This window comes from Phoenix dactylifera, chromosome 15, assembly GCF_051530095.1.
Source record: "Phoenix dactylifera cultivar Ajwa chromosome 15, Ajwa_hap1_PhDact_Kaust_v1.1, whole genome shotgun sequence".
Lineage (NCBI taxonomy): Eukaryota > Viridiplantae > Streptophyta > Magnoliopsida > Arecales > Arecaceae > Phoenix > Phoenix dactylifera.
The window spans coordinates 21,194,332-21,222,092 of record NC_143204.1 but is presented as its reverse complement, the minus strand read 5'-3'; the positions used below and the strand labels follow the sequence as shown (position 1 = coordinate 21,222,092).

General features: G+C 35.2%; 2 protein-coding genes across 4 annotated transcripts; one reads left to right on the top strand and one right to left on the bottom strand.

Moving 5' to 3' along the window:
* Positions 1 to 3,377: 3,377 nt before the first annotated feature.
* LOC103717759 (programmed cell death 2 C-terminal domain-containing protein) lies at positions 3,378 to 11,453 on the bottom strand. 3 transcript variants are annotated; one of them, XR_005515150.3, is made up of 8 exons: positions 11,238 to 11,451; positions 11,028 to 11,111; positions 10,813 to 10,910; positions 10,399 to 10,718; positions 9,918 to 10,152; positions 6,279 to 6,483; positions 3,921 to 4,057; positions 3,378 to 3,717 (listed from the first exon to the last, which is right to left on the bottom strand). XR_005515150.3 is itself a non-coding variant. In XM_088711605.2 (7 exons), the coding sequence occupies exons 1-7, from the start codon at positions 11,328 to 11,330 to the stop codon at positions 3,631 to 3,633; spliced, it is 1,113 nt and encodes a 370-aa protein (XP_088567731.1). In that variant the 5' UTR covers positions 11,331 to 11,453; the 3' UTR covers positions 3,378 to 3,630. The 3 variants fall into 3 exon arrangements, 2 of the variants coding, with proteins under 2 accessions (XP_088567731.1, XP_008804474.1); XM_088711605.2 differs by lacking the exon at positions 3,921 to 4,057 and having other exon boundaries at positions 10,408 to 10,718; positions 11,238 to 11,453; XM_008806252.6 differs by lacking the exon at positions 3,921 to 4,057 and having other exon boundaries at positions 11,238 to 11,450.
* An 11,426-nt stretch (positions 11,454 to 22,879) lies between these two features.
* Positions 22,880 to 27,600, top strand: LOC103717760 (shikimate kinase 3, chloroplastic-like). The gene is made up of 10 exons (XM_008806254.5): positions 22,880 to 23,408; positions 24,792 to 24,832; positions 24,948 to 25,002; positions 25,107 to 25,179; positions 25,316 to 25,403; positions 25,657 to 25,739; positions 25,858 to 25,987; positions 26,385 to 26,463; positions 26,852 to 26,916; positions 27,075 to 27,600. Exons 1-10 carry the CDS (start codon positions 23,189 to 23,191, stop codon positions 27,144 to 27,146), a joined length of 906 nt encoding a protein of 301 aa, XP_008804476.3. The 5' UTR covers positions 22,880 to 23,188; the 3' UTR covers positions 27,147 to 27,600.
* Positions 27,601 to 27,761: the final 161 nt, after the last annotated feature.

Below are 27,761 nucleotides of genomic sequence, written 5' to 3'. Positions count from 1 at the left end.
ACCTAAAATATAGGAGGATAGAATCCCCCCCTACATATAGCATTGCAAGTTGGCACATTTTCTCAAATAAAACAATTGCAACCTTCGAAAATGATATGGCCAAGAGAAATCATTATTAATTTGGTCAACTACAGGCAAGCATTGGGTCAGTTAGCAAAAACAACCTAGAAAGAATTAGCAATGATATTGATTGTTGTAGTCAAACAAGTAAAGGGACCAGAATGCCCCTTTTACTTATAGGGGCAGGTTTAAAGGCTCATAGAACTTTGGCAAGGTAGATCTTCCTAAGAATAAAATAAAGTTAGACTAGATCATTAGTGGTTATTAGAAGGTAGAAGCTATTAGATTTCAACATGTTTTAGGATAACACATCATTTGGTCATTAGATTTTTATATGGAGACTCTAATTAAGAAGGGTTTAAACATGCTAGCTAGTACAAGACCAATGACAAGAGAACACTAAAGTCGTACTGCCAAATGAATGATACAAAATTTGTAGGTCACGCTAGGAGTTGATTATGAACAAACAAACACAGAATAATAGCACGCGGTCGTGTCCTAACAAAGCTAACGCCAAGTCCACCTTGTTTTAGTTTTTAAATGTTTTCTAGGGTTCAGACATAGCAGTGGGATCTTAACTATGCGAAGGTTTGAGCTTCCCACGCAAGTTGCCATTTTATATTCCACAAAAATAAACAACCCATGGTCATCAAGGACTCATTTGATTTGCAGAAAGAATTTTTCTCACTCGAATGTTTTTTTCTGAAAAGTTGTTGCATGCCTAAAAAATTATTTTTTGCAAATTTGGTTGACCATGAAAAGTGGTACATTCCAAAAGTGACTTATATTTGGTTAAGCATCTATTTTTTTTAAAAAAATTATGTAAAATATTTGTATGTCCTTAATAAAGAAAAAGATTTTATCCCATTCTATCTAAAAGCTTAAAGATACTTTTGAACAAAAAAATTATCTCAATTCTTAGCCGATGGGAATTGAACTTTTCCATTTAATATTGAAATCTTATTTCTCCAGAAAAGCTACTTTTCTATTTCTTTCCTTGAAAACTCCAATCAAATATGAGGCATTTCTTTATTTTTCTATTGACCATAATTTTTTTTCCCCTCCTCTTCCCACCAACCAAACTAAGTTCCAAGTGTTGGGAGGAAGAATGGGCACTCAGCTAGTTGTGCGCCCTATACTTTAGTAACCAACATAGCATCAAAGAAACCAAACATCTATTTTTATATACAAAAGAAGACTTCATACTCTATCGAAGGAAGAATAATGCAAGAAATGTATAGCTAGTGCAAGATGGTCAAATTTTCTTAGACCAATCATGGTCCCAAGTGTATTTCCATATAGACCTAATTCTGAACAACCAAATGATGCATTTCCTTATTCAAGCTTGGACTCAAGTGATCTCGAGGTATAGGAGCTGTGGATCTAATATAAGGATAAGATAATGCTTTTCTAAGTCGCACCTTTCCACTCTCACCATTCCAACTGACCACATCTTATCCTACCCTCCTAACCTCTCAGCATTTACCACCTGATTAGGGTTGACTTGTCTTAGAATTGATACTAAACTAGAACTGGTTGCCAAATTGGCCTCAGGTCTTGTCTTCACTACATGGCTCAGATATGAGAACTGAGGGAAGAAAAGGTCATGGGGACCTGGCTGGCTTGCTTACTTCAAGTGGCTTCAGCTCTTTTAGATTCCTTTTAACAGTTCCTAAGGTTGGATTGGTAACCGCGACAATTACTTCTTCATGCACATGTGAAAGAATAGATTCTCTCTTTAGTTATTATTTCTATGCAGCCTCAGACCTAGTAAATGGTCTTTCAATGATCTAAGAAGTATCAAAGTTACCAGCTCATGGCTCCTAGGGAAAGAACATAGTGGAGGATGACAACATTTTGAGCCTACAACTTTATGAACTGAGCAAACCCTCTGCTAATCAAGAAAAAAAGAAAGATCATCTCTACTTGGTGAACATAGTCAAAAGTTAGGCCAAGCTTCTTGATGGATCCGCGATCTAACCAGGTCAAGTTTCTGTACCAACCCTAGAGGAAGCATCTTCAAAATATAAATCATGTGTATTAATATAGTTATTACTTCTCTGTCTTTGCAAATACACTCTGATTTAGCTATCCTTTTATCTATTCATGTAGCACTCTTCCTTTTTTCTCCTAGAGCAAAAATCCTAAGAGCTAATGCCACTTAAGACTCAAAAAATGGACTCCACTTATAAACAAAGGGGTATGACCACCAAGCTAACACTCAGGTCATTATTCATATAGGATTTCAACCATCAAAAATTTTCACTATTAGAATTTTTGTTACTTAATGTGACAGCTTGCATGTTAACTCATTCCTGCCACTATCTACTCAGATTGTTGGGAATCCAAGAGAGTCAGGGTCTCCAAGATTTCAAACACCATAGAGGATTCTTGCTCAGCTTCCCTACTCCAATTCTCCTGCTTTTCTGGTGTGGTGTAGCCACAGCGATGGTTAAAAATTCATTGTTGTGTGTCACCTAAACCTACTTGCAGAACTCCTCTATTCAGGAACTGAGATGACACTAGACTTTGTATCATATTCAGGAAAAGCCAGCCAAGCAAACTTAATTGGATCAAAGTCTTGGAATACACTTGGAAGAGTCAGAACTCTCAAAAGTTTCTTAAATGCTATATCACTCGAGGAGGCCCTCTAATAAGAAAAATCCTGTCTAATGCCTTTTTTTAAAGGTTCAACATTTAGAACTACATCTGCAGACTGCAGCCAAAGATGTGCAATAGCCATAGACTTTTTTAGACACGTGTCTCGCACTTATGCTAAACCTTGTATACAACTCTGGTTTGTAGGACTCGCATTGAGAGTGCTTCTATCTTGTATATAGGGCTGATGCCCTTGCAGTTTGTATCTAGTTACAATGATCCATAGATACCAGTTCACTTCTAAATTCTAATTGTTCATAGACTCAATATTAAATTGACACATATCTCAACCTGTTTACCTTTAATTTTTCAGCCAATCAGTAGATTCAACCTTCAAGAGTTTAAATGTGGTCTAGCTTGCTGCAGTCTAGGGATCTACTAACAAGATAGCCATCAAAGACTCAAGTTCTCCAAACAAATGTGGACTAGCTTGTTGCATGTCGCCTCCCATGCAACCCAGGGGGAAAGGCCAGTATCACTGATGGAACTAAAAACATTTAATCCACAACTAGGTTTATATAAAGCTTTCCTTGCCAAGGGGACAACCCACAATCAAGGAAAGACATCTTAGTTACTATTCCAGTTAAATTTGCCAACAGAAGGATGAAAAAACAATTTGCCAAAACGAAAAAATAATAGAACAAACTAGAGGTGGAGCATTTAATATTAAACCAAAAATTTGTTATTTTTAACTTGAATAGTTTGTCATTACAAGAGAACTCAATTTTCATATTTGAAGACATTATAGGAGCAAAGACCATAGTATACATTAGACCGCAACACTAAATGTTCAATAACATTGATCTCTTGATCAGACGTTGAAGGCACTGGCCTCATAACTAAAACCAAAGGCGCGCCATTTTACAGTTACAACTGGGGTAGTACTAGTTGAAGATGCACTACACATGAAACTTACTCATCCTGGATGATGATGGCCTCCTCTGCCACTCCCCAGCAGCAGCTGACACGTTTGTCCCCACAGAATGAGGGACAACAGCTCTGCAATGAAAAAAAGTGATGAAAATAAAGCCCAACCTGATAAAATTAGTATTCTAGTATGTTGACGTTTGAAGAAAAGAATGTAGATATTTTGGGAGATGGTGGGGGGGGCGGTAAGTTTATGACAAGATAAATTTAACTAACATTAATCAGTAGCCATAAACTACAGATATCTTCTTGTACATAATTTTTCTGTATCTCACCTACATTGGGTCGTTTTTATTCCCCCTTCAGTGCTTTCCTCAACTGACAGAAGAATAGGAAGCAAGCACATCCCACACGTAAAAAAGAGCATATATTAATTAATCATCAGGTAGTTAGAGCTAGTACGGTTAAGAACCTGGTCCATGAAAAAGTCATCCAAATGTTAGCCCTCTAGTGGACCAACAACAATGAGATTACAATTGCAAATGATTATGGTGACCCGATGGAGGATTTATGTTATATAGTAGGATTACTGGAAGACGAAGGCTCTGTATGGAGTTTGCTTAAAATTTGCTATCCAAGGGGTTGCTCCTGCTTTGTAATCTCACTCAAACTTGCACAAATTATTTTTTACCACATTGTCATTATCCTGAATATATAAAGATGACACAACTCAAGTTGCTTAAGTTCGTTTAAGGAACATGCTATATTTAATATGAACTTCGTAACGCAAGATCAGCTGATATTTTCTAGTCTACTAGGCCTGAGATTTGGAATTCACACTTCCCAGGCAACACTGCTTATGTTTTTTTAAAAACCAAATTGTGCAATCTGTGTAACTCATATTAGGATCAAAGGCATAGGATGACATAAATCACCAAAAATGATACCTATGAATTTCAAAAAAAATAACACACAAGAGTTTATATTTTTAAAACAACGCACCCTGCATCTGACTGGCAGTTGATACGCAAGAAACAGATAACATTTTTGAATGTGTTCCTTCAAATAAATTCTATAGCTTGGTCCTAAAGGTGTGTGTTGTGAACCAAATGTAAGGTCTGAAGTCAGCTATTCATTAGAGATTTTCATCCCAGGCATGTCTTTTCAGTTGTTCCATCCTTTAAGGCTTATCTTTCCCCCCTCATAAGAGGGCCCAAAAGGTATAGCTTTCAAATCAGTACAAGCCGTCAATCTCTCTCTGAACAGAAAGAATATTCAAAAGGGCGCGATCTAATAGGGCTTCCATATTATTCATCTTCATTGCAAGCAATATCATTCATCTTTTTTCTACTGCCCTGAGAGCCTGATTCAATGTTAGGCTACGGAACTTTGTAAATGATTTCTTTTTCAGAATATTGAGACCTTCCTTTTAGTGCCTCAGAGGCAAACAAAAAGGAAAGCAGTGAGGAAAAGAACGAGAAGAAAATTGTTTGAGAAACAAACAGGGTCTTGAGTGAGTTGAGGGTGGACCCAAAGCATGGAACAAGGTTAGAAAAATTGGCAAGGCATTCTCATCCCTTTATCTCCCTTGCCTTCCTCCCTTTCTAAGATTTAAGCACCTCTACTTTAAGATTGAAGAAACTGCACCAGTCCACATCCATGGTTTCCATACAGAGATTGAACTAAGAGTATCTTTCAATTTATGAAAGAGGAAAGATTACAAAGTTGAGCTGTCTTGGAATCAAAGAACACACCAAATGCCACACTGCCATTTCTCCACCCCATTAGCTACTCTGTTAAATCCAGATATCAAGTGTTGTGACTCCATTCTTGCAGTGGCATTTACTCAAACTAAAAAACGCATGACAGGTGAGGCTTGAAGGATGAAATTCTCTAGAAATCTCTTCAGTTATCTGCTACTGCAGAATGTTTTTTGCATGGCTAATATTCTAAGAAATCCTGTTCTCCATTCTTTAGAATGAGAGTGATAGAAATCACATTAATGGAATCATCAGAAAGGTCAAGTGCATCCCACATACTCTCTTTTAAGGTCCCCAAGAAGATTGTGAGACAAAGAAATAGCTGCAAGGCCTTATCCCCTTTACCGCCTCCATTCCCAAAACTACCACCTTGATGTCCTAAAATCTTCTTTCAAAATCCATGGCCTCCGGTTCTCCAGTCCCCTGAATATAGTTTCTACCTATGCTTACTGGGATTTTAATGCTATCTTTCCAACAGTACTGCCATTGATGCTATTGCTTCCATTTTTCGAATGCACTACATGAAAGTGGTGGTGATCTTATTTCCATCCTACCAGACTGTCCTCAATCAACAGAACCATGCAATCTACTCTCTCACTACTCATATCAACTACGCTATCAACAATACAACATAATATTTAAAGGTTCTCTTAAAACAAAATTAGATTATTACTTGATGAAAAATTTGTAATCATCATAATTAATGCTGTAATAATAATTTACAAGCCTACTCCCTCCCATTTTTTGAGTTAAATTTGATATGTTTAAGCTTTAAGTAAAGAGAAAACCATTAGTTAAAATTTTTGTGCAGGCATTTAATACTTCCAGCTTATAGATAAATTATCTTTGTATGGAAGTGATCAACAGAATGTGCTTTTTTCAGGTCAAAACTTTATCCATTTGTGGAAATAATTAAAGAAATTAAGTGCTTACCTTGGAACAGGTGCATATGATAAGAGTCATCCAGCTCCATCCCTCTGGTGAATAAGTTGATGAACATTCAGCAGCTTCATGCAGAAAATACAATAATGGAGGCATCAACTGCATCTCATAATTTCGTGATGAACCACAAAACTTGCAGGTGCCGCATTCAGCCAAGTCAGTTGTAGCCAAAAGTGGATTACCACCATATGAATACCTATGGAATAGGGAAGTAAAGGACAAGAAAAAACATTTAGATTTTCAACGACAATCAAACAGAAATACAAAAAAAAAAAGATCAATCCTCAAAAATCAATGGGGCAGATGTTATACGGAGGATTCTTACTGTTGCTTCTGATCAACATCATAAACTAATATGAAATCAAAAATCATTTTTTTGAGGTTATTTGCCTCATCAAGTAAATGTAAAATATATTGCTTTAATGGTTTGATATGATGTTGTGCATGATTTATGGTCTAAAAGCATCCGAATTTGTTGAATTTTGGTTACACATGTTTTATGATGTCTAGCTCATGATCAGTGGTGTAGATTTCAATTTATGTGTCTTTTCATATAGTTTAGAAAACTGATATTATTAACACTATCATTCTTATGCTCACATGATATGGACTAGAGGCCTCAAAAATACATGATCTTTTGTTTCTTAATGGTTTTTGTTTTTGTTGTATAGGTTAATAGGATTGAGACCTCAATCCTTTCAGAAGGAGAGTAGACCAATTATATATATATGCGAGTGTGTGCGCGGACGTACATATGTATCCATGTATTTATGTACGTGTATATGTATGCATATAGCATGAAAAGCATGAGTTGAGCACCTTGGATCTGTCATTTTTGCCCATGTAGAGTGTTTCTTAAAAAAAATTGTTTTGTAAACTTTAGAAACAAGTATTCAATCACGAATAAAAATGTGCAAAAATACTTCACCATGCAAATAAATTCTGCTACTCACTCTTTGTGATCCTCTCTTTCCCACATAGTTTGTTTCTTTCTCTTCTTTCTATCCCACTCTCCACCCCACCTCCTCTTCCACCCATCTGATCCAATGCCATATCTCGCACCCACTCCCTCCAACATCCTCTTCAATCCATCCAATCTGACACCAAGTCCACATTCTCCTTCTGATCCAAGCAGAATAGCTTTGCTCCATCCTAACATCTCTATTCTACAAGGAGAAAGGTTGGATCTATTGTTGCCGAGCTATCCAAATTCATATTGACTCAAACTTAACCTCAAAGCAGTTGTATATGATTCTTTCCCTCTCTGACAATGGTTATATGTGGTGACCCACGCAAGGACACATGATCCAACTTTCTCTCATTCCATATGCCAACAATGCCACAGCCTCCTCATTTTCTGCCAACTAACACTAATTATCAAAAGGAAAAGCAGACAGGTGGATGTTGTCCTCCCACTATCATCTAGTTTTGGGCAATATAGTATTTCCACTCCCCCCGAACTGCCATGCAGATGTCTATCTACTTCAATTAAAATGACAAGACAATATTGAACAAATTAAATATGATTACCCCTTGCACTGCAACCCCTAACATCCAAATATCAGGTTAAAATTGACTGACTTGAGCATCTATCAGTAAAAATAAATTTATATATGAAAAACTATTTAAGTTGTATGACGTAGTAAATTAATTATTCAAAAAACATGCAAAATAAATTAATTCTTATTTCATATTTAGTTCCCATGACTGTATATATTTAGTTATTAAAAAAAAACAAGACATCTTTTTATTTAATTGATTTTTTTGGTTCATATGTCCTTCTAAGGCCCCTCTAGGTGATCGAAGGATGCAACATGTTAAATGCACAATATATCACATGCATCACAATTGCTAGATCTTCAGGTCCTTGACAGAATGAAAGCAACCCCATGGATATGTTTGCTGAATGGATGCTACAATAGGCTTTATACATGCTATAATGCAGTACAGCTAAACTCGTATACATCTTGACAAAATTAAAACCCCTCTACATTATTTTTTTTCTTTTTTTACAGAAATTATCATAAGGAGACAATATCCAGATCTGAGTGTTAACATAACATCATATTAGCAGCATTTGGCTCATTCTGGCAGCATAGCAGTTGGTTCTTGTTCCATGCTTAGTGTTCTTTTTTGTAGGGGGTCACTCTTTCCCAATTTCCCTTAACACCCCAAACCTTGCTGCATGCAGGATTTGAACCCGTTTTGTAGTACTCAGAGGACTTTACCAACTTGGTGAGCTGACACCTTCCACGCTTATTGTTGCTTGAGCAGCAGTTTTTGTAAATGTTGGAAAATGATTTTCATGTGTGTATAATGTTTGCACATTTGGTCTCTTACATTTACAGCAAGTTGCTTACCTGGTATCAATACTCCACCTTTTTTGCAACCATGTTTGTGCAGTTAAACCAGATGGCAACTAGTAAGAATTGCTAGAATAGAGGGGGTTTGGAAGATAGACTCATGAATGATAGATGGTCTGCCAACTTTGATAATTCATGAATGTGCAACAAAGACCAGAAAGGGCACTAACATGAGTAGCCTAGAGTTATGTTGAATAGCATGGAAGAATAAAGCGAGGACCTAAGAACACTTGGACAGAAGCTGTGAGAAAAGTTTTTGAAATAGCTTTTATTGAAGGCGCACATGATGCTTGATAGGAACAACAATGCAGGATATACAAATTGGACCATATAGATGGGACAGAGATTATCAATCATGTTACGTATATGCTTGACCTTTCAACAGGGAAGCAATGACAAAAGGTGCCATTTAAGATGATATTAATTGCTGACCTTATGATTTGAAACAGCACATTGATTTAAAAGCAATAGTTGCTAACCTTACTGAATGCAACAAGAAAAACAATTTACGTATCTGCTAATATAATATAGATGACATCAAAAAGCAACTGCGAGAAAAAAAAAATGCAATGCTAATTTATGCCAAAAAATATGCAGGCTACCTCATCATTTAGAATCTGGATACAGTGGCATCTTACTGAAATCAAGGATTTAGATCTCATGGTATAATATTGTGCCGTTCACTGGTCGGTACAATATGTACTACTGTACATAGCGAACCAACAATGTCTACTGGCTGGTAGCAAAACTAAAGAAAAGGGTTGTACAAACTAAAAACACATTTGAGCTTGGTACCGAGCAGGATCGAATTAGCACAAGGTTGGTATATGCTGGTTTGCCCATGAGTCAATCCCAAGAGGTGCCAGGTACTGGTTCTTGGCCAGTACGGTATGGTACAGACCAGTATGTCCCACTGTTGGAATCCTTGAATAGGAAATATATTGGCAAAAGAAATTGCATCAAAGCTATTTAAGCCACATGTGCATATAAAGATGTGATAAGCTAACTCAGAATGCTTGTCAAATATGAAACATGCGGAATGGAAGTAAAGCAAAAGGCAACTTGAGGAGAAAATAGAAAACGCCAACACCACCATCATTTTTCTGCAACACTTTCCATAACTCATCAAATTCCTCGCCTTTGTCAGCCTCTCTTATTACCCTTTTTGAGTTAATTCAAGATCGAAATCTTTCAACTCAAATGTCTTTAATTGAATTTTACTTGATCGAGTAAATTTGATAAACAAGAGTCACATAAATTACAATACCTGAAGCATTGCTCCGGATGTGCATCCAACTGTTTCTTGAACTTCAAATAAGTCCTATCAGCACCCAAAGCTCTATCATATTCATATGTTTCTCCTTCCCACTTTTCCTCATCTTCAGTATCGGTAGCAGTGCTCTGCTTTTCTTTAATAGAAAGTGAGGAGTAGCTAGCACAGATAGCATCTTTGTCACCAGTGGATTGCTCCTTCTGGGAGTAGATATAAAAGCAAGGCACAACTGCAATCATAAAAGCAACAGTAAATGCAACTGCCACAACTTTGTGCAGTTTGAAAATCTAAATGCATCATAATTTTGCAAACAACTTCTTCACCCACGCAGGGCAAACAAAAACCTGAAGTTCAGCTTTAAGACTTGTCTTTGTGGTGCAAGAAAGGTCCGGGAAAAAAGGTCTAGTTTTTTTTTTTGTGCCACAAAAAAGTCTAAATTTTCACAGTTATTGTAAATGAAAAGAACTAGATGTACCAGGCATACTGAGATCATTTACTCTAGGCTTAGTTCCCATGGCTTTCACAGTAGAACCGGAATGTTTAGAAGTGCTTTGTTTCTTGGATTGAGAAGCCAGGGAAGAAGCTTCTGAAAGAGCCCGTGCAAACTCCTGCAGATCCATATCACTGTCACTCTCATCTTCCTCTCGTCCAGAACCAGTAACTGACGAGTCCTCCTCCAAATAGTTGTTGGTTCTCAAAATGGGAGCAGGATCTTCCTCCAACGGCTTTGCTACCTGCCCATTACCATCCAGCTGCATCTCACTATGACACTTCTGAACTCGAAGAGCGCGCCAGCTGCAAAAGATTGTTCCACCCAAAACTTTAAAAGTATGACAGCCACAATTCATGGCAACCAAAAACGGATCGAGCTGAACCTTTAGGAACAAACCTACGAGGATCACTCCCACATTTCGGCATTGGGCAACCAAGAACATAGATCACACGCTCTTCAAGATTCAATTTTGGCGACGAAATTGGAGCATAAACCTGAAATGAGACGCGGAAAAAGCAAAAAAAAAACACTATAAATCACACCAGACTGAAACTTTTCCCGAAAAAAGGATAGCTTTTACATGGCTTGGTTTAAAATACACAAGAACTGGCCTGTGCCACCAGACAAAGACTCCTCCCGCACAAACTACACCGAAGAAGATCGTCCTTAATACCCAAATCTGGAGTAGGCCAATCCTGAGGGGAAAAATAAAACAGATGATATATCTCAGATCTTGGCAGCGTAATTGGCACCCGATTGTAAAATTTCGACGCGTGCAAGGGAATCTTCCTCTAAATTCATCAAAATTTGGCTCTACTTACCGGCAATCCACCAATCTTTGTTGTGTAATGATCGGCTTTTTCACGACAGTCCTCTGCCCAAGGCCCTGGCATGCCCAGTATGATTTCCCCCATCTTTTGGCCTTCTAAAACTCAGAAATCTTTACTTGAAAAGATTAAAGATACCAGCTTTTTAAGTCCTAAGCCTCCAAATTAGAGAGAGAGAGGAGGGCGGCGAGGGGTTTAAGGGGAGGCGAGTAGTTTGGTAGGGTTCAACCCGGTATCACGACCCTCCGGTCCAGTGTACCAGATTGCGACACGTCAGCGAATTGTGGATCCGACGAAGATGAGGCGCACACCACAGGGAGATGGGGGTAGCGAGGGTAAGATTCCGGTCACCAGCCCAATTCCATAAAGCCAAATTTAGATTTTTTTTAAAAAAAATATTTTAAAAAATAAGACTTGCTTCCGCATATTATGGGACTAAAAAAGGAAGAGTTTTAAAATACTGGACACATAGAGGATAAGATTAATCTTGATTTTTTTGAAATTTAAATATCTTTATAAGTTAAAAACTCCAACAATCTATACATATATTATCTACTTAATACATACATAGTAGTATAGCACTTAGTGATATATACATGCCTTTTTAGGGTGCATCCGAAGAAGCAACTTTTACATAGCATTTATTTGAAATTATTGTTTCATACAGAGTCATGAGTTTTAATGACTACAATTAATGAAATTGAATTCTAACCAACTTTTGTTTATTTCTCATATTGCTCCATCCAACTTCATATGCCTACTCCTATTTACCTCCAGCCTGCATCCATCTCCAAGGTGTTGAAAAAAAAAATGTTTCTTTGTAACTCTCTACAAACCTAGCGAATTGGATCATTTAAGACCTTGAATCACTTTCTTTCTCTGCAAATGCAGAAACATGAATACTGTTGAGACCAAAGGATTTGGGAAGGTAAAGTGAGAAGGGAAGAAACATTCCCAATTACCCACTTACTTGACCTAACCTAATCTATTCAACCAAACTTGATTCAACTTGATTTGGGATTTGAGCCCGAGGTGGTCTTAAGTTGAGGACTTTCTGTCAGAGGTTTAATCAAGTAAGGTTCTAAGTTAAGAGATTTTTAACTAGCATAAGGCTTGTTTGTACTGGCCTCTAACCTGGCGATTTTTGAGCTGTTCCTTCACTTTTATTATATAATATTAATCAGGAATAGAACTCGCTCAAACCTACAAATATCATAAAAATACAGCAATACTTCCAATTTATATACATAAATATATAAATATATGCCTATTTTATAGATCAACATGGCCTATGCAACTTGTCAAGTATGGAAAGGTTTTGGAAATATATCTAATATTTTCAATATGCTACATCAAGTATTCATGTTCGACTAGATTATCCAATTGATGATATGTGATCATAGTGGACGTCTCTTCTAACAATTACTAAAATTTAATTATTATGCCGAGTGCACCCACAAGAGGCAAATTGATTTCTTCCCTTAGTGTAACTATTATTCTATGTTCAATCCTTAACTATTTTTCATTGTCTTGCTTAAGATTAGGAATGGCAATGAGTCAAGCATGGGTCGGATATGCTATTATCTATACCCGTCCAGTATTTGCTTTGAGGCAGGGTAGGACAAGTAGAGCCTCAGGACGAGGAAGGACGGATAGAGTTAGACAGAGCATGTTCGACATATCCAATCGAGTAAAGCTATAAAAATCAATTTTTTTATATAAAATTCTTCTCTTTTTTTTTTGTCTTGGAGAGGAAATTTATACCATTACCCCAATCTGTCCCCTAGATCCATTGTGGTTCGGTAAAATCCGCCTCATTAGGGTAGGGTAGGATCGGATACCTGATGGAATAGAGTAAATTGCCACCTTTCTTTATGATTGATTTCATGGAAACTTCTATTCAGGCAATGGGCTAAAAGTATAATGGAATAAAAACCAGCAGCTAGGGACAAGAAAAAGTTAGTAGTTAACATGTCTTAAACATAAATTGGCAGTAAAACCAAGGTGCAGATCTCAATTTTCTTCTCTGAATTTTGAAATTGGAAATGTCTTAAAACAACAGATTACGGCAAAAGAGAAAAGGGGAAATGCCTTTAAAACACCCACGATTAAATGACCACAGCCACACTCTTTCTCAAATTATCTAGCGAGCAGGTAAATTTTTTGGCCTCTTTTGTGGGTACCTAATCTAAATTCTAATACCTTGCCTCTTTGAAATTATTCTCCCTTGCTTAATAGTAAATACAGTGAGAGATTCAATTAATTACGCGGACTTAAGATACAGTGATGTTTCCTTCCAATACTAAATCCTTGTACTCTCCACCTCTTCCTTCTTATCTTCGCGTTCCCTTCCAATCTCCCTCTACAAACGTTTCTCCTTCGTTGCTGAACCCCGGTCATTCTTATTCTCCCAAAGAAAAAAAAAAAACTCCGAGGAAAAATTATAGGAAATCATGGAAGATCACAAAGAGGTGAGCTTCTATCCTAAATCACTGGCTCATTTTTTTTATTTCTTATGGCTTTCGGATCAAAGTTCCTCCTGTTTTTCCTACCGCATTTCCTTTATTTTTTTCAGTTTATATAATATGTTAGCAATATCCCATTAAATAAATAAAAAAATATTCGCTAAGGAGTGTTGAGGAGTATTCTTGAGAAGATTTGTTATTTTTTCGTTTTTCTTTTATAGCAATTTTTCTTTTCTTGACAGAATTGTAGAAGTGCATTTTTCAAATTTAATTTTTAAAGCTCCATATTTTTGTTTATTTACTGATTATTTTAAAAAAAGAAGACACCATTAGTTTTTGAATCAAATAATGGAGCATGCTATAAATGTTATACACGTCTATCAAACAAGATGATGTTATATACTATCCACGGTGCATCATTGTTGATAGCCATCCATCTCTAGATGTGACCATGTTGTAAGTCTAAGTAATACTATGATAAACAGGACCGATCTTGGTATCAAGGAAAAGTAGAGGTGTGTCTAATGGGATATTAACCAATCTACAATTATTTTTTTATAATTTTTATCCAATCAACAAAAGTTTTTTTTATAAATTATGTTAAAATAATTTTAGGGATTACGTAACAACTTGCATCACTCATAATATTTTTTATAATTTTGATTCTGTGTCAACCTATATTAGTTTTCTCCATTAGCATAATTTTGTTAAAGTGATTTTAGGAATCACATAACAACCTGTATGACGTATAATATTTTTCATTATTAATGAGATCCTATATCAGCGTATATTATTTTCTATGTATGAAATATATATAATTTCTAAGAAGTACCAAATATGAATAAAGAAATAAAAAAATAAAATTATTTTTCTTTTTTCTTTTATTTTTCTTATGTTCCCCAAATGTTTTTACAAATTATATGCTATTTACTTACCATTAATGTATTTTTTTCAGTTTCAATTTTTATATAAACTCAAGATCTTTATATAACCATCTACAATCTGAACCGTTGGATGGATGGCCTCTAATTTCTGAAATCTAAAACAGACAGTCGTGATTTAAATTGGCAGGGCAATGGACGGATATCAGTGCCCGCGTTTGGGGAGTGGGAGCACAGGAATAGTTTGCAGTATCACTCGAGGGAATTCTTCCTGGTACGAGAAACCAGGCAACAAAAGAAGGCCACCTTCGCCCCGGCAAACGTGGACGACGACTCTGACCTTCGTGGGAATCAGCAACAACGTCATCTCAGCCATCCACGTGATCATCGTCGTCACCGCAATCGTCGTTTTCAAAGGATCCGTCCCCGTAACAGATTCTCGTACACCGTAAGTCCACCGCGTATATCACTTTGGGTTTGATAATTTAACTTGGTTTTAGGTTGAAAGCTGTTCTATTTTGAGCCAGCTTGACTTTAGTAGGGTTCGAGTTGTATCTTTTGTATGAAAGGATGGCCGATTTTCTTTCACAACTTTGATTGTTGGACCACATCCAATGTAGATCTCAAAGTATTTTAAACCTCTTTATTGATCAATCTGCTAATATTTCAAAATGGTTATTGTGCAATCCAATAGTGCATTCATGCAAAGAAAGCCTAGTTTAGTAAGTTTCCTAATTTAAAGGGCTGCATGGTAATAGATTTTTATGACAAATTTTTTGGAACTCATTTAGTTAGGAAATAAGACAAGCTCCAACATATTTTAAAGCTAAAGAATAAAAGTAGGGTTTAGATCGGCAACAAGCACATCTTAGATAACAAATGGGCCAAACTTAAAAAAATGTTTTTGAGCTGACTATAACCAGGATAAAATTTAACCTATAGGCTTCCATGCTTTGGCATGATACATTTTACGAATGGGGTTCTCTACACTGCTACTTTTGCACTATAATATTATGGATTGCCGCCACATCATCTATCTTGAAGATGGGCAGCTTTTCTTTATCTCTGCTCATGTTGTGCATCACTGGAAAGTGCGTAAACAAGTTCACGGGATAAATGAGAGCCATCCGTCTCTGAGATGGATGACATGACGGCTATCCATAATGATATAGGACCATGTGGTGCAAAAGTTGTACCGCAGAAAACCCAAACTCTGTATTTTCATCAGCTGAAATCTCTTCTCTTCAGAAAGTTTCGGCTGAAATTTGGAGACAGGTTAAATGTTGTAGACCTATAACTTTGGCAATTTGAGTTGGATCGTAAGTCAACACAAATTCAACCAAATGGTGAAACTCAGCTATCCAAATTCTAATTGGTCCAGGTTGATAGTTAAACTCAATCACTTGAACCCGAGCCCAACCCACCTGTATATTTTTCAATCCAAATTAGGTATAGGTTTGGGCCAAGTTAGATCATGTTAGGCTAGGTTTGATCGATCGTGGTTTCATTTGAATTAGGAGCCCATCCTACACATGGCAGGTTCACGCTATTATAGGCAGTAAGAAAACGATGGGGATTAATCTATGGCCTAATCTCTATGAATTGTTTTGGAGACAATGACGAAGATCATGAGCTACTTCATAAAGCTGAAGAACACAAGCTGCTTCTCTGGCAAAGCATGAGATGACATGCTTATATTCTCCCTCATTAAGGAGCAAGAGAATCTTGCTGCTACTACTGCTGCTGCTACCGAGAAAAACAAAAAACGAAAATCTTTAAACATTTGCTTTTATTGATCATTTTTGTGTTTGTTGGTTCATTAGCTTCACATCCTAGTAATTATTGATGCACAACTTGTAAATTCACTTATGTTATATATTATTGGCATTTGGCATGTGCAATGCACATACTTTATTCAAGAGAAGAGTGAAAATGAAATAGGTATGAAGGACCCTGACAACATTAGACACCATGCGAGGATACGTAGTTCTTATCCATTGAGAAAGTATCAAAGATTTCATGAGAATAGATACTGTGCGAAGGCTTTAATAAAAGAATCCGGAAAATAAAACATTAGGGCTTGAGTTTGGTCAGGAGTGACCGAATTCTAAAACTTTTGCATCACATATGATAGAAATATGTTCACCATAACCTGCCCCTATTTCTCCTAGGTCCAATTTTGTGTTTGCAACTGTTGACCTGTTTCTAGGTAAAAATTTGTGATGGCAAATCTAATATTCTTTTGTCGACAACTAATGAAAGCCCAAGGGATTAAGGACGCACAACCAATTTTGTGTCTTCTTGCCTACCCTCTTGCCTGAAACTCTTCCTTACATATTTCTCTAGATTAATAGTACATAACTTTTTTGGCTACCTATAATCTCTATATTATTCCACAAAAGCAACTGAATAAGATCAATGAGGCAACCACAATTCAGATCATCTTTGATCCGAAATTATGGGAGAGATGTAGAGCGAAATGGTGTTTTCCCCTGTTTGGTAAGTTCATAGGTAGGAATGCTAACTAACAGTCCATCGAGCTCCTGTGAAATCATGGTACGTGTTGGGTGCTAAGTAAGGGCCCGTTTGGCTGTAGGTAATCTAGTATGGAAAAATAAATTTTATGTTAAATTATTATGTTTGGTACGAAAAGTGAATGATAAAGAAGGTAAAATAAATGGTGGGTTCTATATTTTTTTAAAAATAAAATAAAATAAATATCACTAGGGGCGATATTTATTTTTCTCTATTGGATTACTAAGTGAGCATCACCTTGTCATGAAAATACCCTCACTTATATTATATTAATATCATATTAATTATATAATTAATATTAATTTTTTATGAATAATATTTATAAATAATAAAATATTTAATATAATAATATATTTATTAATAAATATTGACTATTAATAAATATTGACTATTAGTAAATAATAACTAATTATTTATTAATTATCAATAAATTTAATATAAGATTTATTAATAACTAATATAATTATTTTATACAAAACATGCTAAAATATATTTATAATATATATAAATATAATTTTCATATATGTATAATTAATTTAAAATATATATTGGCTCATGTAAATATATTTTCATATTTAAAATATTTTAGTATATTTTTATGTAAGTGGGTCATAAATGACCAATAAATAGAGTAAGAAATAAATGTTATTACTTAAATTATTTACTTAAACATATTGTTGGAAATTTAACAATATTTCTACAAACCATTATCTCTAACTAAATATAGTAATTTTTTCTAATGTTATTTTTAAAAATAATTTTTATCAACCAAATATAATTAAATTTATTTTTCTTTATAATTTTTTATATAAATAATTTTTATAGATTATCTGTAATCTAGCGAATCCTAGCCAAGAGAATCCTAGCAGTCTTTATACCTATTGGCCAGCTACCACGGACCAATCATTGCTCGTGAGAGCGTTTGGAGGAACCGTGGGGAGTGGAAAATAAAGGAAATTTGGAAGGTCAACGGAACAAGGAAGAGGAGCACCAGACCAAACCCGGAGATTAGCTAAAATTTAGCGCGCCAACGTTGGCCACACCTACTCCATACGTCACGGATGTGATGTAACGCTTTTTATTATGATTTTTTTTGGCAAGTACTTTCTAAAAATCAAATTTTGTATGAATATTTTTCAAAATTAATATTTACCTCAAACACTTATTTTACTATTTTTTTTTTTTGCATACGTAACTATGCCACCTAATACTATTAAAAAATTAACGGTTTCTAATTAAAATAACTAAAATATTCCTAATAGGTAGACACGATCGTCTGCAGGACCGCGATCACGAATGCCTGCAGGCGAACGTCCGTGGGATCGCGATCCCGATAGTAAGAAAAAAAAGATAGAAATAATAATCTAATTTCAAATTTTTATTTTATTTTTAATTAATATAAATATGATTTTTTTTAGTACCGTTGGAATAACTGTCTTATTAGGAGCATTTGTACAATAATAGTGTGTTATAAAAATATACATATAAATATCAATTTTGAAAATATATTTATATAAAATTTAATATTTAAAAAAAATATTCATGCAAAAGAAAGAAAAAAATTATTATTTGCCTCAGCTTATATTCTGCCGGGCCTGGTACGGTTCTTAGATTCAGCCCACTTCGCGTTTGCGTGTAAAGTTGGAGAATACATTTGCACAGACTCTTTGTAAGAAGGTTAGCGGTTTTAAAATTAATCATAAACTATCTAAATTTAAAATTAACATGATTGAATAAGATCTACGCTTTAAAAAATATCTAAAAACTAGAATTCATATATTTTGATGACTTTTAATCTATGCATCAAAATAGTAAAAAAAATAAATGGTATTAATTACACTGTATCGTAAACTAGATGGTGATATATATAAGTTGAAAAATGTACTTTATGAATCTTGTTTTACATATTCTAAAACATAGATCAATTCAAATTTACTTTATTCTAATGATTAAATCATAGCAAAATATAGTAGTTTGCCTACTTAGTAATTATGTTAGAGACCATCAAAATGCATAAACTATAGTTTTAAATATTTTTATAATATTGATCATGTTCAATAATTTCGGATCTCGAATTTCGATAGTCTATCATTAATTTTAAATTATTAACTTCCTTTTTAATAATTAATGTAAAATGTGCAATTCAACTCTCTCTCTCTCTCTCTCTTTTTATATATGTACACACACACATATTCCCAAACATGATTTGTTTTATACGAAGATATTTACATTTAAATTGGTGCCTGAGGTTATTTAGAGTATTCTGAAGCGTATCAAAGTAAGTTTCCACAATAAAAGAAACTAGGCTCAAAAATATTGGAAGTGATTTCCATGGTGAGTCTAAGTTATTTTTACCTTTTAGTTGTCTAAAAAGGACCATTAATATCCAAAAGTAAGTTTTTCATTGAGGGAAGATCTTGGCTCAAAAATACAGAAGGCGACATTGATGATGGAGGGCTATAATCAATTCAGCAAAAATGAGTTCCCACCCATCCCTTTATGTGAAAACCGAAAGCCTAACTAAATTCTCCAAACCCACCTAATGAATCCAAGCTAACATATACACTCCCTCCAAAAATAAATAAAAAGCATCCAATCCAAACCATGACTATGATAATTATTTTTCACAAATTTCTTCGCTGTCTATTTTTTGAGAAAAGAGTTGGGTGTTCACTACCAAGAAGAGCCAAGATTTTCTTGGCATCTTGAATTTGATAGCTTATGTGAAATGCATGTTATGAAAAAATAAAGCATGTAGGATACAAAAACAAAGAGAGCATGTGAATAGAACAAGAAAGGTTTTATTGATATACAATTTTTTTATGCCCACATGTAAGTTAGATATAATTACGTATTAACTTCTTAATTAATTTTTATGTTGGCGCATCCACCCTGGTCAAATAAGCTTATACTAGATGGTGGGGCTTATGTTGATTAATCATGGGGAAAGAAATATAGTTTCCTTAGATGTTGGGATGGGTTTTTTTTTTAATCAAAATAGTGAAATTGGATTTTGAATTGATTTCATCATATTATCGGATAAAGATAGTTTGGCTTATCACATCATTGGATGTCACTAGGTTCATTGTACACCTGCAACGCCCAATTTCACCTTTTTTTTATTATTATTTTATTGCTGTTCGCGCCCGACGGATGTGAATATGGCCAAAAAAAATTAGAAAATAAAAAACTACATAAGAGCACAGACACCGACTTATGGCTCACCCAGATAAAGAATAGTGAGCTGCATAAGAGGCGACACAGTCTACAACACCATTTATCTCTATGTATATATGCGTGGCTTAATAGAAGACACACTCCTCTAGCAATATACGAGCATCATGGAGCAGCGGCCTCTCCTCCCCATCATATTTCTGATCCCAACCTCACCATTTTTTTTAACAAATACACGTATTTGGTAAGCGTGCCAACTCACGTGCCAATGAGTCCATTCGTTCTTGGTGACGTGTGCGGCACTTGGTCCCGAGACTACGAATTTATATCGATGCGCGTAAACTTCGACGAGGTCATCATTTTATTTCCCTTAAAACGCTATCAAATTTGCTTGAATACTCCTTCAAATTTATATTTATTTCTATATCCTCATAAACTATTGTTTTTTAACAAATGCCCCTAATATAAGTATAACGATTCTTCTAACACTGTTAATAACAACTATATTTATTTTAATTAAAATAAAATAAAATTTTGAAATTATTTTTTTGTTTTCTATAACGATTGTCTTATAAATGTTTCTTTTTGCACATCTACTCAATAAAAATATTTTAGTTATTTTAATTTGAAACCATTAATTTTTTAATGATGCTAGATGGCGGGGTACATATGGAAAAACAAGAATAAAAAAATAGAATAGCAAAATAAGTATTTTATGAGGATGTATATGTAAATATTAATTTAGAAAGAATATTTATATAAAATTCGATATTTAGGAGGGGAAAAAATTTCTTTTCTTCCCATCTTTACAACTTAGGCCCCACTTTCCGATTCTTACGTCTCAGTGAGAACAGGGTGTTCGTTGGGTGCATTAGAATACGTGCACCCTACGACAACTCTTATTTCTTAGCAGTCCTGCCATTTCCCACCAAACCCGATGTGCTCCTTTGCTCCCCTCTCCACCGAACCGCCCAGATTTTCTGTGACGAAAATGCCCTCAATCTTGGCTACAAACCTCATCACCATCTGCCGGCGGCCCAGTGGATCAAAATTTTTTTTTTCACATGCACCCTTAAAATCTATCAAATTAATATATAAAACATTGCATCTCATTTCATTCATTTCGTAAAATTATTTTTATACGAGCATACCAAATATCCAGTTATCTCACAATATTTTCAATATTTCTGTTTTCTTCTAATTAATACTTGCTATTTTTTTTATTGTTGAGCAATGAATATTTTCTTTCACTTCATTATCTTAAAAAATAGAATATGATTATGTGAAAAATATATAATTATCAAGTTATCTTATACCAATGATGAAACTATTAATTTTTTTTTCATATGTCGTAAAATAGATATGATATATCACTTACAAACATATATACTAATAAAGTATAGTAAACCATGTGTCGACAGCCCAACGGATTAAAATTCTTTTTGCGCATGCACCCTTAAAATCTATTAAATTAATATATAAAACATTGCAACTCATTTCATTCATTTCATTAAATCATTTTTATACGAGCATACCAAATATCCAGTTAGGAGATGATTGGTGAAACAAACGTTCTCTTCAGCCTCTCATTATCCCTTTCCAGCTATCTCACAATATTTTCAATATTTCTATTTTCTTCTAATTAATACTTGCTATTTTTTATTATTGAGCAATGAATATTTTCTTTCACTTCATTATCTTAAAAAATGGATTATGATTATCTAAAAAAATATAATTGCCAAGCTCTCTTATACAAATGATCAAAGTATTAATTTTTTTTCATATGCCATAAAACAGATATGATATATTACTTACAAACACGTTTACTAATAGAGTAATGTAAACCATGTTATAATTAAAAAAAAATTATAGTGGAATACTAATTGAAAGTTCTTTGCAATATAAAATAGATTTTATAGCAACCTCGATAATCAAAGAAGTATTTTACAAATAAAAACTATAAAAAAATAGAATTTTTTGCATGAATATTCATCTAAAAATTCAAATTTGCGTGAATACCCTCTTAAATTTATATTTATTTTTGTACCCTCATAAAACACTATTTTCACACAAATGCCCCTAATATCGATTTTTCTAAATAAAAACCATATTTATGTTAATTAAAAAGAAAATATAATTTTGAAATTACTTTTTTGTCTCCATTGTGATCGCTTTATAAATATATTTTTTTGCACATATATCCATTAAGGATATTTTAGTTATTTTAATTTGAAACTGTTAATTTTTTAACGATGTTAGATAGCGTGGGTACATATGCAAAAATTAGAAATAAAAAAAGAATAAAATAGTAAAATAAGTGTTTTACAAGGGTATACATGCAGATATTACTTTTGGAAGGGTATTCATGCAAAATTCGATATTTAAGAGGGTATTCTTGTAAACAAAATCCAAAAAAAAATGTTCATGAATATTTTACACACGAGGTGTCTGTTATTCAAAAATCCCATCATATCTTAAGGGAAAAAAAAATCCAAGCAAAGAAAGGTAATTTGGTAAATATATCGAAATGCAAGTACTCGAACGTGTCGTGATCCCGACGAGCGGACTATAAATAGCTACCGACTCTCCTCCGCCAAGGCCTCCCTCCCCTCGCTCGCTGCGCTGCGCCTCCCTCCGCCGCTTATCGTGCGCCACCGTCGCTGGCGAGCTTCCCAAACCCTAGCGTTCTGAGAGATTCGCCGTTAAAGGCCTCGTCTGGATCCCTCAGATAACCCACACGCTTCCATTTTCAATTCCCCGGGTCTCCCCCAATCTCGAAGCCATGCCGGATCTCCGGCTCTCCGATCGGCGGCGGAGCCTTTCGTGGTGATTTCTGAAGAAAAGGAGAGAGCGCTTTCTCTTAAGTTTTGGTTTCTTTTGGATTGATTGAATGATGGAGGCGATCGCGGCTTTAAGCTTGCAGTCGTCTCCTTGGATCGGTTCTGAGAGGACTGGGAGGAAAACAGGCGGTTTCTTTAGGATTCCGAGTGGATTCTCCGATGAGAGGAGGGTTAAGACGCTTAAATTGGGAGATTCGCGGTGGAGTCGAACTGCGGTTGGATCCAGGCACCTGGAGTTGAAGATTTCTTCTTCTTATAAGAAATCCGGAGGTAATTTCTTGAAAAAGTAGCTTCCTTTTTTTACTATTGTTTTGAATAATATGCATCGGGATATTTGATTCTTGCGTGAAATTCCATGTTTTGGTAAGGTTTGGAGTGTGTGAATAAAATAAAGGAAGCTTTTTTGATGCTTGGTCTGGGATATTTGGATTTAGCTATGCTCTGACTTCGTCCAAACTCCTAGCTTTGAATGTTTCTTGCTGTTATATATAAGCTGGAGGCTTTTTAATTAGAGGTAAATATTGTGAGAACATTGTGCGTATCATTTCTATTCTAAATAGCAATTGAACAGATAGGATTTTTTTAAGTTTATCGAGAAACGGATTCGAAGAATTTAGAAGAAATGTTCAACCCTGTGGGTCTCTCTATGTCCCGCTTTCTTGCAAGAAAGATGGTTCACCTTATTTCGTTTATGTTAGCTGTTTGTAAATAGTTACATAAGATTCTCTTGGGCAAAGCACCATAATTTTGCATATGTTAGCTGTGCACAAATAGTTCTGTTAGATTATCTTGAACAGTTGTGTTGGTTTTTTGTCATGCTTTTGGTATATGTGACCATGGGGGCAGTGACCAGTTGTGATGGTTATTTGGCACGCCTGATGAGTGGATATGGATCATAGTGTAAACATGCTTCTAAATCTCCCTGTTATATGAATAATTAGTTGACCATTTGCAAGTTCCAACCTTACTGCTACATCCTTGAGCTGCGTCCTAGAATGAAAAAGGGGATCTCCTAGTGATCTATTTATCATCCATGTTTCTTCAAAAAAAAAAAAAAATGAAATTGCTGTGATCAGCTAGTCTAAGTATTAAGCTTGCGGGCAGTGATGAGACTGCTCTACTCATTAAATTTTCATTACATTATTTCTAAAGAAGCCAATTCTTTTCAACATGTCAACCCACAGATTTCCATTATCTGTTTATCCTACTTGAGATTATTATCCTGTTATCTTTTACATATGAACTGAGTTGCACATATAGTTCATTTCAACTAATAGACATATCAGATTTACTCCAGCTTCCTACCAGAGTATGGAACTTTCTGCATCCCCGTGTCTTACACATGTTGGTCTTTTCCTTTAACAGGCCGCTCCGATAAACCAATGCTTGATACGATCTTATTGCTATTCTTATTCTTAGTCACTTCAATTGACATAAGATCACTAGTATGATTGATGTATTTTGGTGAATTAAATTTTTCTGCGAGTTAGCTGCTTCTTCTTCTGGATTAGATCATATTATTGCACTTGAATTTCCTTTAGCTGAAATATTTCTCATGGTACATGGTGATGGTTTTGTTGATAATATCTATTAGAATATCCTTTTCTAAGCTAAACTAATTTCTCTTTGTATTTTAATGGCATGTGGGGTCAGATAACTTTAATAACTCAGTTGATGAAGCCCTCATACTAAAGGTACGAAATCATTCTCTAGATGAATGGCAGTAAACTTTTCATAGCTGGGGGAAAGATATGTTGTTGCATTGTTTCTGTCACACCATCATCTGATTCGATGCCACTATAATTGCAGAGAAAGTCGGAAGATGTTCTTCCGTACTTGAATGGACGGTGCATATATCTAGTTGGTCAGTTTCTTTTTCCCATCGATTGAGCAAGAAATGGTTGTCATTGTAACACTCATGATTGTTGTATGCGTTATTATAAAGGTTGGCTATTTGGTTTTATGCAGGAATGATGGGATCTGGGAAGACTACAGTGGGAAAGATATTATCAGAAGTGTTAGGTTATTCTTTTTTTGACAGGTTAGTATTGTAATCGTGATAGCATAAAAGAATAGTTTTGCCTTGGAGCACTTCGCTCAGATAAATCTTTTAGAGCTTAGCTTTATGTTGTTTGTTTTTTTATGGGATATAATTATCCTTTTTGTTGGTGTTGCAGTGACAAATTGGTTGAGCAGGCTGTTGGCATAGCTTCCATTGCTCAGATATTTAAGGAGCATAGTGAGGCTTTTTTCAGAGATAACGAGGTAGGGCATTTTGGAAATTACAATGACTGAACTGTGGATTAAGGTTCAAAATCCCGATCTTTGTTCTTTTAGCTTGAATCTCGTACAGGATAATTTTGTAATTGCTAGATGATAAATTATTCTGCCACCTTCACTATGGAATAGCTGACACAAATGTATGGGTTAATGTTTGTTGTCAATATGTTCGTTTACCTCTATAATGGGAACAAGAAGTTTTGCAATTTATTCTTTTCTTTCTCTATTTGTATCTCAGAGTAAAGTGCTAAGGGACTTGTCTTCAATGCACCGTTTAGTTGTTGCAACGGGAGGTGGTGCTGTGATTCGACCAATCAACTGGTAGTAGACTTGATAGATTAACATTCTGTCTGTCTTACCTTCTCCGAAGCTATTTAAACCAAATTGCTCTGAAAAAAGAAACTATGTAAATTGGGTGTTACTTTTTTTGAGTTATCAGGAAATATATGAAACAAGGGATAACCATTTGGTTAGATGTTCCTTTGGATGCTCTTGCGAGACGGATTGCTGCTGTAGGGACTGATTCTCGCCCTCTTTTGCATCAAGGATCTGGTGATCCCTACAAAAAGGTAGCCAACCTGTCATTTGAGGGGAGAGGAAAAAGACTATTTGTTGGACAATCACATATATAACTTATTTGTTATAATCATGGTTCCAAGGAGAGACCATCCAGTCCTTGAGACTAGGACCCATATGATGTTTATATAGTTCGCAGGCTTCATTCAGGCCTTGCAATTACTTGCTCCCAGTGTCACGGAGACAGTAACTTCTTGGTTGATTAATTATGAACATCCTGTATTTGAAGTTCAAATTCACAGTTATTGTGGTCGAGACACATAGCCAACCTGCAAAAAGTTTTACTGGCTATCACATAATGGTTGCTAGTCAACTATAAAGGATCATGGACTAGGTTTATGTTGCCTGTTGTCAATGGTTGGATGTATACCTGAATATACATTGCTGCAGGCTTTTGTGAAACTCACTACACTCTCCGAACAAAGGGGCAAGGCCTACACCAATGCCGATGCAAGAGTTTCCCTTGAATGTACGTTCAAAAAATGTGCTGTTTACATGTTTTCTTCTCTTTTCTTTTCCCCATTTAGGTCATGATTGAGATATATAGTTCAATTTCAGTTAGGTTTGACAATGGTGCTCTATATGCATCTTAGATTTCTTTCTCTCCTTTCGAAAAATTTTCTTCTTTTATCTCAATTACATGCCCATCTCAAAGTTGACCAATAATTTTCCACTTCCATGCCTTTTCATGATTTGGATCTTTATGTACTATGCTATAAATGCATGCATTCTAGGGAGCTCTTTGGATGTGCGCTTAGTCAAAAAAGAATACCTGTTAACTTGGTTGCTCATTTTGTCACTTTCTGGATCTCCTTGATTTAATTTACCAAACTATATTTCCTTTACTAATTATGCAGATATAGCGGCTCAACAGGGTCATGGTGATGTTTCTGCACTTACACCTACTGCTATCGCTATTGAGGTACCCAATTGTGCTCTGATGTTTAAACCTTTTTACCACTTGAATCTTGTTTTTGCATCCGTTTGACTGGTGGAATTGACCTAGGAAGCTCTTTAAACCAGAATAGTGGATTACTGATAAATTTTCTTCTAATTAAACATCTCTTTTCTGTTTGGCAGGCACTAATGAAGATTGAATGTTTTCTTATGGAGAATGCGGTTGTTAGTAATAGTTCACACCTTCAGGAATGAAGGCCTAAGATTCCCTGGTTCTTGTAGTGTGCCTTCTACCTTTTCACTGATTGTTCATTCAAGTGTAGTACCTACATGGCCCAACCAACTTAAATGAATAAACTTGCGTTACAATGCTCAACAGCTTCAAAAGGGCCTAATTGGCCCTTTAGTTGGCATGTTTGTGATTGTGATGTGGAATAACATATGCAGGAGGCTTGCATTCATCTCATACTGACCATATGTAAGTTCATTTTTTTTATATGATTGTTAGCATAATTTCATATTCTGAAACATTTTCTTGATGTGTAACTTAAATTCCTTTTGTTTTGTAGATCCTGACCTTGGTATGATCTTGCTCTTTAGCTGCTGGTAAACTAAACTTATCATTCTTTTAAGTCATGAATCAAGTGAACTGGGACTTACCCCAATGGTCGCATCTCTGTGCTTAATAAAAGACGATGGGTTCAAATTTTGGAATGGTGCATCCCCAAATATTTAAGCTTGGGAGACGAGTCTCCCTCTCATTCTCTAAGACAAAAAGAAAAAGCTTAAATTAAGTTATAGATAAGCTTTCAGTATATGGTTCTTCACTTAATGCACCTGTTATATGCAGCCAATGTAAAACAATTATTA

Coding starts and splice junctions, on each gene's coding strand:
- LOC103717759 (XM_008806252.6), bottom strand. CDS start 11,330: ATGGGGGAAATCATACTGGGCATGCCAGGGCCTTGGGCAGAGGACTGT. Junction 10,911..11,027: donor GTCTTTGTCTGGTGGCACAG/GCCAGTTCTTGT, acceptor GTCTCATTTCAG/GTTTATGCTCCAATTTCGTC. Junction 3,718..6,278: donor TCATATGCACCTGTTCCAAG/GTAAGCACTTAA, acceptor TTTTCATTGCAG/AGCTGTTGTCCCTCATTCTG.
- LOC103717760 (XM_008806254.5), top strand. CDS start 23,189: ATGATGGAGGCGATCGCGGCTTTAAGCTTGCAGTCGTCTCCTTGGATC. Junction 25,180..25,315: donor GGTTATTCTTTTTTTGACAG/GTTAGTATTGTA, acceptor TTGGTGTTGCAG/TGACAAATTGGTTGAGCAGG. Junction 25,740..25,857: donor GTGATTCGACCAATCAACTG/GTAGTAGACTTG, acceptor TTGAGTTATCAG/GAAATATATGAAACAAGGGA.